Source organism: Elephantulus edwardii, unplaced genomic scaffold, assembly GCF_000299155.1.
Source record: "Elephantulus edwardii isolate Elephantulus edwardi_28Jun2011 unplaced genomic scaffold, EleEdw1.0 scaffold00004, whole genome shotgun sequence".
In the NCBI taxonomy this organism is placed as follows: domain Eukaryota; kingdom Metazoa; phylum Chordata; class Mammalia; order Macroscelidea; family Macroscelididae; genus Elephantulus; species Elephantulus edwardii.
In genome coordinates this window covers 16,582,526-16,594,971 of record NW_006399754.1, presented here as the reverse complement: position 1 = coordinate 16,594,971, position 12,446 = coordinate 16,582,526, and the positions used below count along the sequence as shown (strand labels likewise).

Below are 12,446 nucleotides of genomic sequence, written 5' to 3'. Positions count from 1 at the left end.
ACCGGCCACAGAGACAGCACCTTACCACCGTGTTCATTTCCAAGAACCATTAGAATCCTATAGGAACTCCTGCCTCCTCTCCCATCTGGATGTCAGCCCACCAGCCACCACCTTCCACCTGCCAATTAACCAGGCCATGGCAGTCTCTGGGTGAATTAGCCAGGCCCCGGTAGTATCCAGGTGATAGGGAGTGTCCTCCTAAAGGGGTCACCTGATATGCACACTTGCCTGGCGCAATGGCCAGGACACCTTTATCATCAGGAGAACTTTAATATCCCAGGACAGTCCAGTAACCTGTTACCTGACAGAGCCCCTGACTGACAAAATCAAGAGTATCGACTTCTATAGAGCAAAGTTCACCTGCCTACCGACGCACTGACCAGAAGGACCACCAATATGCACAAAGCATTTTAAACAAGAGTTGCATCTCCCGCATACACGCCTACTCACCTCACCCATGCAAAATGCACTGTGACAACTTACTGCTGCCCTGCAAGCAACTACAGAATCCGTCTCTCACATCCAATCAGGACCACGTGCTAAGAAGCGTCCAAGTCACCCAGGAGGGTTTCCAGCATCCCCGACAGCAGAAAAGTCTAAAACTGGGGAGCCAATTTCTACTGTGCCCCGTGGAGCAACAGCATCCTCCTACAGGACCATGATGAAAGCTATCAAGGCCAGGGAGAAACCGGCTCACGGCTTTCTGCCTTCAGTCTTCCACTATACATCACATCTGCTCTCCCTGTGAGACTCGAGACCAAGAGCCCACCTTCCCAGCAGCACACACACCGACAACCAGTGCCAAATATCCCCAATGGGTGGTTATGGCATCTAGATCAGAATTCACACTGAAGCCAGGGCCTCCCCCAGATAGAGAGGGAAGTTCCCAGTGCTCGGTCCACCGCTGCAGGGCACAGCTGGAAGAGATGTGTGCTTTTGGGAACTCCAGCCTGCTCCAGCCTCTGGGGCACCCCAGCCATCTGGGCACGGTGCGCTGGCTTCTGTATCCCCAGGAGGGGGAAAGTGCCAATGTCTTCTTAGGAATGCATGTATCAGATCTGGCACGGTCCATTTGACAACAACTTCATAAGCACTTGCAAAATGGCCTATATTACTCTAGGCTCCGGTCCAAAATCATGTTGTCCAAACCACAGAGCACATATCCATTCCGTGATGTTGTAGATCTTCTGGTCAAGGATTACTCTCCTGCCTTAATGTGGTAGGAAATGCCTTGTATTTTCAGCACTATCTTCTCACAGGACTGTATTTTAATTAGTTTCAAAATAATAACCCTCCCCTGAGCTTCAGTCATTCAATTCTTTTAAGTATTTACCCCCTTTAAAGATAAATGCAAGAACTAAACTTGAACATGCTTCCTGGATATATTTTCTCCTAACATCTTAAAACACTTTCAAATTCTATCTAATACCCTTTCTAACCAAGGGCCTCATTTATTTTAATAGCAATTCTAGTTAGCATCGTTCCTATGTGTCTAAAAAACAGTTCGGTATGTAAAAGCTTTTACCTCAATTAATGTAAAAATGCCCAAAATTAAGTAAGATTTCCAGTAACACTTTATGATTGCTTTTGTTAAAGAAGGCTCCTGTGAGGTTTTCTCGGCTCGTAAGACTTCTTTATCCCAGTACCTACAATGAGAAATAAAACACAATGAAAAAAAAACAAAACCAGCAAGCTCTGCCATGTGGCAAATAGAGGCAGCAGTGGAAGAGATAAGCGTTTATCACAGGCACTCTGCGACAGTTCCAGAAAGGCAGGGTAACTGTCTACAGGGCATCTGGAATATGCACCACTGGGAATTTCAAGCACCTGGGGGAAAGGCCTTAAGGAAACATCTCCAGTTGTCAGAGGAACACATCACAGCTAAGTTCTGCAGGACTTAACCCACCAAACGCCCAGGATGGCAGACAAGCCACACAGCTTCCCCCACTGATCCCAGCCCCTTGACACAAATTCCCAGCATCCAGGGCCTTTGCGGCTAGCTCCCTACCCTCTGAAATACCGTTTTCCCCAGGCCACTTAGATAGGTTAACACCAGATACAGGCCTAAGGGAACACCGAATTCCAAGGGAAGTGGTCTCCAGAAGGGCCCTAGGAAGGAGGAAGGGGACAGAGGCAAGAGGGAAGGCAAAGCTCCTGCTAAGCTGGCCCTTGGCCCTTGGCCACAGGCACAAAAACCCCGTCTCTCCACCCTCACACTTACCCTTGAAGTTCTTCCCCAAGGTGCTTGGAGCGATCTTCGGGAAGCACTGAGTACATGTCATCTTCTTCTAACCTCCGTTTATGACCAATCTTAAACAAAGGGTTTAGCCACCTGTTAAAAAAAAGAGAAAGTAAATAAACTAGCAGAAAAATTTAAAAAAGCAAGCCTCATATACGCACACGCAAAAGAAAATATCACCAAAACAGCACACATTTGTGTCCACTTAGAAATCTACTTCATGGGTTAAAGCAACTCAAAATGACACATTTCCATAGAAAGGTTGTTCCCGGCTTACAATGCAGCTTTATTCTGACAGTTCTTTCAAGAGTCAGGTACTTTGCATTTTATGACGTTTCTATTACTGGTGCCTTTTATTATCGTCAGTATCAGGGAGCTCTGAGGGCCCCGTGAGGATGAAGTTGTGCTGCCAACCGAAAGCAGGTTCGAATCCCCCAGTTGCTCTGAGAGAAAGCCGTGGACAGTCTCCTTTCGTGCGATTAACTGCCTCTGAAAACCCTGTGGAGGGTCAGCTCTGAGTCAGTTCCCAGTTGGCAGCAATGAGTCATTTGTTCTGTATTCTCAGTATCTTTAGAATATTGATCTTATCTGTGAGGGCTGAAAACGTTACACAGAAGCCAAGATACAAACTAATACATATAGTTATATCCTTAACAATAAGAACCAAAAAAAAAGGCAATCATAAGTGTAGTTGATCAGAAGTAGGACATATCATGTTGTTGTTTGCTTTTGTTGTTTACTGCAGAACTGACCAACAGCTGACCCTCCAGGGGGTTTTCAGAGGTAGTTAATCCTACGAGAGGCAACTGCCCATCTTGCCCCCACAAAGCATTTTGTGGATCTGAACAGCGTGCCTTCAGGACTACAGCACAGCTTCTTACCACTAGGCCACCAAAGCTCCCTAGAATGCATGACAAGTCAGAGTATACCTGCATAGAAGTATATAAAAAAAATTAGACGTGTTGACACCTGCAAACACACATGCACACTCACACACTCTGGGCTGTGCACCGAGGGCCTACAAGCAGTGACAAGTCAGCAGCCGTGTGCTCTAGGACCCAGATCTAGGTTTCTCATGACCATGTCCCAGCGTTGGCTCTGAAGGTTTGACACCAGACAAAACAGAGATATCGGGGCATCGAAGCAATGAATCATCGCCCACTGAACAAAAGAAGCTGAAGCCTTATCGCTGTCCACATGGGGAGAGGGGACAGCTCTCAGCCTCTAGCATACTTAAGACATGATGGCAAATACAAATACATAAGGAATGATGTGAATGAATCTAATAAAGGAACAAGACATTTACACAACCGCAAATTAACACAAGCTATGCATGAATTATGAAGAGAAAAATAACTTCACAGAAAACAAGCCCCCCCAAAAAATCCTATTGTAACACTTCAAGATATTTTTACTAAGAAATCTGTCATTAATCATTACAAATCATGTAGCTGGTAAATAATGGGCAGAAAAAGCCCATTTTAGTGAGTTTCTCCGGCAAAGAAATTTCCCAAAGCAGACAATAACTTGTGATTACAGAACTCAAGTTCCCCTTCTTTCTGTGTTGCTTTATCCCAAGTACAATACAGGGCACACAGAAGGCATTTAAGAAACACCTGTCAAGTAAGCAAATACCCAGGGATCATGAGGGAAGCACTAACAGAAAACAGAGCTTCGGATGGTTTTTTTCTTTGGCTCACAGGTGTCAGAAGATTGGATTCCCAGAAACTATGCACAACGCCCAAGGGAGCCAGTGACCTCTCTCTACCAATCCTTCCCTCCATTCCTACAAATTCAGCACCTCTGTGTCTGCTGTCCAGGGCTCAGTTTCCTTCCCAAAATAGTATGGGCCTGTAAGCCCTGAAAATATGTTGGCCTATTTGTTGTGTACTGATGCACACAATTTATTATTCAGTGTTGCTTATCTCTAGGGCATCTCTATGCATTAACCATAATAATTTAAATTTTTCACAAAGGATACCTACCATTTTTTCTTTCCAATTAAAAAAACACCTTCCTAATGTTTCAACAGGGGTGTGTGTGTGTGTGTGTGTGTGTGTGTGTGTGTGAAGGGGCCAGTTGGGGCATTTGTTTCAGGGAGGTCGGCTATACAGTTACTATTTTCTCTTTCATATCTAACATGTAATTTGTAAAGATAATTCAAGGTTTTGTTATTCTCTGCAGATAAAGCAACAAAGCTCAGGTCATGAGCACTGGGAATTCTACAAATAATGACACACACCATGCCTGAGTTAGTCCATCTTCTTTTCAATCACTTGCTATCATCTGAGAACTGGATACAGAGAAGGATGACAGAATAAGTGATGCCTTTGAGCTGTGGTGTTGGAGAAGAGTATGAATATCCCACGGACTGCCGAAAAAACAGACAGATATTTCTTGGAGAAGGTGCAGCCAGAGTGCTCCTTGGAGGCAGAGATGATAAAACTTTGTCTTGCATACTTTGGGATGTTGTGAGGAGAAACTACTGTCTAGAAAGGGACATCATGTTTAAGAAGATGGACGGTCAGTGAAACAGAAGACGACCCTCGACCAGATGGACTCACAGTGACTGCAGCAATGGGCTCAGGTGTGTCAGAGATTGTGAGGATGTCACGGGATAGGCCTGTTCAGGTCTGTTGTTCATACGGTTGCTACAGGTCGTATTTGACGCAGTGGCGCTTAACAACAGCATGCTGAAAATCAACCTTTACCGGCTTAGTTGGGAGCTTTGGTGGCTTGGTGGTAAGGAGCTGTACTGCTAATCTAAAGGCATGTGGTTCAAATCCTCAGGAGAAAAGCTGGGCAATCTCCTATGCAATCTCACCATCTCAGAAAATCTGCTAGACGGGTCAGTCAAGTCACTTCCGGCTTGACAGAACACAACCCCAAGAAGTGACTTAGCTGTAAGGAGCTGCATGGACAACTCTAAGGCAGATAATTCGAATCCACCAGCCACAGTGTAGAAGAAGGATGGGCCACCTCCTCCTCTGCAATTTACAGGCTCTGAAAACTAGGCGCTGGTTTCAACTCTTCAGCACATAACAATAATATGCTGGAAAATCTGCATTCACATTCTACTTGCATTTATTTGGCTGGAAACTGCCCCACATTTGGGTTCCAGGCCCTGTCACTGCTGACCCTGAACTGACCAGTGAATCTCTGAACTGGCGTCAATGTGGGCGAGTGGAGAGAAAGCCTGGGGCAACTGCCGTCTGAGGCCACTGAGAGGATTCGCTGAGACTGATCTGAATATTACTGGTGTCTTTTCATAAGCAAGGAGTAAAATTGGCCTGGAGAAGAAAGTTAAAAGGCAAAGAAGGAAGACTGAGAATTCAGTTGACAGAATGAATGATTTATCTCATTGTGTTTGGAAATAATAGCTTCCTGAAGTTCAATTTATACATATTGTCACCGAGTCAGAACTGACTCATTGCTGACTCTCCAGCGGGTTTTCAGAGGCTGTAAATCACACGAAAGGAGACTGTCCATCGTTCTCCCACAGGGCAGCTGGTAATTTCAAACTACCCTCTTTGGGGATGGCACTGCAACTCCCCACTAGGGCCACCAGAACTCACCGCACGTGATTTACAGCCTCAGAAACCCAAAGGAGGGTCAGCTGTGAGTCGATTCTGCTTTGGCAGAAATTACTGCATTGTGAATGAGTGACATTAAAAGTAATGTACTATGCACACCCATGTTTATTGCAGCTCTGTTCACAATAGCAAGGAGTTGGAAACAACCCAGGTGCCCATCAACAAACGAATGGATAGAGAAGCTGTGGTATATTCACACAATGGAATACTACGCTGCATTGAAAAACAAAGAACTCATTCAATATTATTCAAAATGGGTGAGCCTGGAGGACATTATGCTGCATGAAATATCTCAGTTGCAAAAGGACAAATATTACATGGTGCTACTGCTGTAAAATGGTACTGATATCAGGGTGGGGGTAAGACTGAGAAAAACTGGATAAATTGTGTATACTGCACTGAAACAGATGAGGGACCGAATAATTTAAAAGCGATGTATGATAGGGTATTATGGTTATCACAGGAGTCCACAATTAAGGTTGCATAGTGGAATGTACTTGGGGCGGTGGGAGGGGTGTGGGGGGATTGTGTACCAGGGAGGGAGTCTTTTACTTTTGAAAGAGAGGAGCGAACTGGGGGGCGGGGGGAGAGGGCTGGGTGGGTAGAGAAGTGCAGCAATGAATGAATGGAAATTCAATTTCTCTGTAAATGTTCATTAAAATTATTTTTTAAAATTGCCTTAATAATAATAAATAAAAGAATAAATCTGTGAACTAACAAAAAAAAAAGTAATGTAACTGAGAGAGAACTGTTTAAAAGGGGTGATTAGGTATTACTGTCATAATAGGAGTCCAGAACAAAGGCTGCATAGTGGAGTGGACTTGGGGGAGGGATTGTATAGCAATGAAAGAATTTTTCTTTTACTTTTCAAGGAAAAGAGCAAATTGGAGAGAAGGGGTGGGCAGGGAGAAAAGTGCAACAATGAATGAATGGAAATCCAAAATCTCTGTAAATTTTCATTAAAATTAATAATAATAATAATTTTAAAAAGGGGGGAAGTAATGTACCTGAAATGAGAATGGATCCAGGCCTTTTATTAAAGGATCGCATAGAAAGCAAAGGATCCTTGGTGGGACAGTGGTTAAAACGTACACCTGCCAACCAAAAGGATGGCAGTTCAAATCCACCAGTCACTCTGTGATGTTGAGACAGTCAGCTTCCATACAGAATGACAGCCCCGGAAACTGTGGGGCAGTTCTAATCTACCCTGTAGGGTTAGAATGAGTCATGGTCAACTAAACTGAAATGGGTTTTACAAAGAGCTGATATTCTCTCTCTATGGGATGTCTGGTGCCCTAGTGCACAGTGTGTGACACTGTCAACCAGAAGACTGGGTCACTTACAATCCAAATCCACTGACTCCTGTCACGAGAAAATTGGGTGTGATTTACAGCCTCAGAAAATCAATGAACACCTCTACGATTCAGAACCAACTTGGGGACAATGTGTTAAGAGTTTCTGAGTGCTTCACATAAGCCACTTTGCAGCCTGCACCCTAAGTTTCAAAGGCAGGTGGAGAGGTACAGTTACCAACAAAGGCTGACGGCTTCAATTTTCACTTGAAGGCAAGTCACTATAACAGGAGGCAATTCTCTTTTCTCTTTCATTACTGCAAAATGAGCAGAAAATGGGCAATGAGGGCACAGTCCCTGAGCGTCCCTCTGAAAGGGCCAGAAGGAGTCAGAATAGCCCAGCCTCTCATTGCCCCAGAGCAGAGAGCAGATAAAGGGCCTGTAGCCCTGCCCTGTGGTGCCTCTAGAGCCCACCACTAGCGAGAGGGTCGTTCATTGACGACTCACAGACTTTATTTAGTTGTGGTACCAAGAGTGGGGTTTATGAGGGAAGTTAAGTTGGAGAATGGGAGAGGAAAAAATATCTTACAACGCAAGTCCAGGTTTTAACCCAAGAGTCCCAAGGCACAATTCTTCAACTAGTCGAGGCGCTGGTTTCAGATCAGCAATCAGCTTTTTCCTTCCACTATCCGGCAAGAACAGCAAAACCTTTAATGGTGGCTTTTACTTCAGGGCTCCTCTGTTCACACCTTGCCACAGTTTATTGCAAAGCTGCAGTGTCTCCACCACCATTACCAAGGTCTCGCTCTCACCAAGTTCTTACTCCATTCTCCCTCAAGTCTTGCTACTCAGTGAGGGAAGTACTCTCTCTCTTATCCTAGCCCTACAGCTGTTGATGAGACCATGTATCTGCAGTTAGAGTAGCTGAAGACCCTAACAAGCTAAGGTAATGGCTAAAAAAAAGACAACACTGCAATCCTAGAGGTGTGTGGTTCAAATCCACCAGATGCTCTGCTGGAGAAGGAGGGACAATCTCCTCCTGTACCAGTTAGATCTGATTTGATGGTACATGTACCCAAAAAAACCACATTTAAATGTTATGTTAATATGACATACTATTGTGATATCAAAGATCTAGGCTTATAATTTTAAATATTCTGATATATACTATCTTTTAAATATTAGTGACATTTGGCTCATTGATCTCATATAATCCTGTTTTGGAGGCTCAAAATTTAACATGATATGTTCTATGTCATAAGGTAAATACTTGTTCATATTTCTAAAAGACAAAGCTAAACTACTTTCATTAATGGTTTCCCCTCTCCAATCCTTGCTGTTTCTGAATTCTGCTGTTACACTGGAAGTTTCAACAAGCACATAGAAATACTTATTAATAAATGTCCCATCACATTTTTTAAAAATTTAAAAAAAATTTTTTTTTAACAGCCAACTTAAGCTAACACCACAATCATGTACGTAAGGAGACTTGTGCCAACTGCCCCCGTAATTCCAATTTACCCCTGAGAGCACGTCATCAATTTCAGCTTACTGCTGAATGAGCTATCCCTCTACCTGGTCATACTTCAACACTCCTTCTCCCTGGGGATGCTGGTCCCTCCTTCTCCTCTCCTTCCATTAGACTACCCACTATAGACTCTCACTCTCTTCAGAACAACCACTTCATAATATTCCTTTGAACCCCCATGACCAAATGCACTGCCTGATACCTGATACATTAAAAAAATAAATAAATAAAAATCAAACCTACAGTTGTCAAACTGACAACAGCTTCCTGGTCTAGGTATAGGTTTTGCACAAGCACAATTAAGAATTAAGTGTTCTGGGATTTCCATGCTTCTCAATGTTAGCCATAACTTCTGTGATCCATACAGTCAAATGCCTTTGATTAGTCACTAAAGCACAGATAGACAGCCTTCTGGTAGTCTCTGCTTCCCACAAGTGTCAAAATAAAACCACGTTCCATGGGGTTTTCAATTTTTTAAATGGGCTGATTTTTTGGAAGTTTTATTTCACGGCATCTGAGTGGATCCCACCTTCAACCCATCAGTCAAGAGCTGACCACTCCAACTCTCCATTATCACCCAGTGACTCAATGGGGTAAGCAGCCCTCTTCAAATTTCAATAGAAGAAGAGGTACTAGCAGAACTCAAGTCAGTAAATTATTCAACGACTGGCCAGGCAGGTTGCATTTCAATAAGTCATTTATTACTGAGACAGCACTTTAAAGTGAGTGTAGCTGAGGCAAATTATTAATCTCTGGTTAGTTTTCCATTGAGATTCTGCAGCTCCAACAGTGTAGCACCTGTGACTCAGCCTAGGGCTTTATCAGGAGGGACTAAGGGGGTCAGGTGGGCCTGGAGCAGGCTTAGGGGAGTGAGACAAGCCCTCCTTTCACAATCTCAGCATTACCGCCATCCTGGGCAAGTTACCTCGCTGTTGTGGGGGCTGTTGTACTGTTGATAGAGTGTTTACTAGCAAACATCTTTGGTCTCTAACCACTAGATGTTGGTAACATTCCTACCCAATCAAAAGTCATGGCAATCTAAGTTGCCTCCACACACAACTAACCATCCTTGAGGGGCAAAATGCCCAGAAGAAAAAAGAAAAACCCAAAACAAAATCCTTGCCTTTGGTCTTTGTGTCCTTCTAGAAAAGTTTCAAGGGGAGCTCTGGTGGTCTAGTGGCAAGGAACTGCAACTACAATCCCAGAGGTGCACGGTTCGAATCCACCAGATGCTCTGCCAGGGAAAGAGGGACAATCTCCTCCTGTACCAGGAAGAAAAGTTTCAAATGAAGATTCAGATGCGGGCTCAGCCAGTACCTACAGGGCAGTGGCAACAGTCTTTTAGCAAATAAAACACAGAGGTATAACCAACTCCAATTCTGCATTCAGTGGTTCAACTCTTCTCTAGGGAGCTGAAAGCCCTCGGGTGAGAGGGCTCCAAGTAAATGAAGCATCGCAACATGATGTGGTTAATATGGTCAACCAGGCCGTCCCCAAACAGAGCGGGCCCAACTTAATGTAAAAGGAGAATAAAAGAAAAACACATTCATTGCTATGTAATCCCTCCCCCCAAGTCCACTGCACTGTGCAGCCTTCATTCTGGACTCCTGTCATTAATTAGGGGGAGGGGGGGAAGGGAGAAAAGTGCAACTATGAATGACTGGAAACCCTAAGTCTCTGTAAATTTTCGTTAAAATTAATTAAATAAAAAAGAGAGAGAGAATAGGTACAGGGAAGTGACAGGCACCCTAGAGGATCCTTTAAAGGAAGGACAGAGACTGCAGGCAGCTACTCCCAAACCCAACGCCAAGAGCCATCTGCCTTGAGCTGACCTTCCTTCCGTCAGATTTGGAGGCATAAATCTTTCAGGAGGAGAAAGCCCGCCTTTCTTCCTCATCTCATGATTCTAAACTCTGACCTTCATGTGAGTGGTTCTAATCTCTGACCTTTATGTGAGCAGCCTCCTATGTGTCAGGCATTAATTATCTAAGAGCTCCAAGAGATAAAACAGACAAGGAAGACACTCCTCCTACAGCCTAGTCCTGAATTCAGGCTCCCACTTTCCAGAATTTTAAAAAATTTAAATTCATCTCTCAGTCACAAAAGGATAAATATTGCATAGCACCACTGATGTAAAAATGGGACTGACATCAGGGTTGAGGGGAGACTGAGAAAGAGGGGCTAAATAATGTATACTGCATTGAAACAGATGAGGGAGAGAACTGTTTAAAAGGGATATGTGATTAGGTATTATTGTCATGACGAGTCCAGAACAAAGGCTGCATAATGGAGTGGACTTGGGGGTAGAGATTGCATAACCATAAAAGAATTTTACTTTTCAAAAAGAAAAGCAAATTGGGGGGGGGCGGGGAATGGACAGGGAGAAAAGTGCAACAATGAATGAATGGGAATCCAAAGTCTCTGTAAACTTTCATTAAACTTAATTTTAAAAAAAGGAAAAAAATTCATATTCTTAATTTCTGCTCATTAATCTTACCCAACTAGAGCATTTTTAATACAGCAGCTCTGGGTAACTGAGACAACAGGAATCTAAATATATAGAAGTCAGTACATAAGTACATGTGTGTGTATGTGTATTTATAAAATAGTGGGTATATGTATCTACAGAAAGGCAATCTGGCGGCTTCATGAACAGCATGCTGTGCTGCTAACCAAACGTCAGAAGTTCAAATCCGGCAGTTGCTCCTTAGGAGAAATAATGAGTCCTCTCTTCCTGTCAGGCTTTGTTGTTGTTTTTATTTTTGTTTTATATTGGTTTGCTCATAAAATTCATACACATTGTGTTTCACATTATTCTTCATTCATATTGCGTTTCATACAATCATTCCCCTGAATTATGTTTTATAAAATCAGTCACCATTGGACCTTGCCCTTCATTACCCTGACTTTTCAAGTATTTACAGGATCCCTCCCATTTCCTTCACCCCCTCTCTCCACCCACCAAATCGTGCAACCCTTTGTTTTCGCCCCTAACCATCCTCACCCCTCTGCTCCCACCCCTTCCCCCTCTGAATCTCTATACACATTTTCCTAGTTATCCTTCTATTTTTACAATACTGGTCTTATGCAATATTTGTCCTTATGAGAGGAGGGAGAGACTGGAGAGCATTACGCTGAGTAAACTAACTCCACTGATGTTACTGTTTTATGTCATTGAGTCACGTACACCTCACAGCAACTCTATGAACAAAAGATCTGAACCCTGTCCTGCGCCATCTTTATCATTCCTATCACACTTGAGCCCACTGCTGCGGTCACTGTGTCAATCTCTCTCGCTGAATGTCTTCCTCCCTTTCACTGACCCCCCACCTTTCCAAGCATGATGTCTCCCCAGAAAGAACAGCCTCTCCTAACAGCAGGTCCAAAGTACCTGAAACACAGCTTCGCCCTCCTTGCCTCTAAGGAGTACCCTAAGTGCACCTGCACCAAGGCACGGCTGTCTGTTTTTTGGAAGTCCATGAGATCGTCAGTACGCTTCTTCAACACCACAGCTCAAAAGCATCAATTCTTCTGTTTACTGTCTCGGAAACCAGATGGAAGATCACTATGAGTTGGAATGGACTTAGTGGATTCAGTTTTGTCTTATACACACACATACACATGTATAACACACATCCTCGTCTGCCTGGTACCTAGAAACAAACGATAACTTCTCATAGGAACAAGCACTTCCAGTACCCGTCCTGCTTTTCTAAATATAGTCTCCATTTAAAGGGTAACCGTATTTTGTTTCTAGGTAGTTTTCAGTTTTGGATTTTTTTAAGAACGGAGCT

The 12,446-nt window shown here is 43.6% G+C and overlaps 1 protein-coding gene across 1 annotated transcript in view; it reads right to left on the bottom strand.

Moving 5' to 3' along the window:
- ABCC4 (ATP-binding cassette, sub-family C (CFTR/MRP), member 4) overlaps positions 1–2,325 on the bottom strand; it is a 271,694-nt gene extending 269,369 nt beyond the window's left edge. The window contains exons 1-2 of the mRNA XM_006879571.1: positions 2,222–2,325; positions 1,526–1,646 (exon numbers count right to left, since the gene is read on the bottom strand). Of these exons, the coding sequence (XP_006879633.1) occupies positions 1,526–1,646; positions 2,222–2,277 (177 nt within the window). The 5' untranslated portion in view covers positions 2,278–2,325. The remainder of the gene's footprint in view (positions 1–1,525; positions 1,647–2,221) is intronic.
- Positions 2,326–12,446: the final 10,121 nt, after the last annotated feature.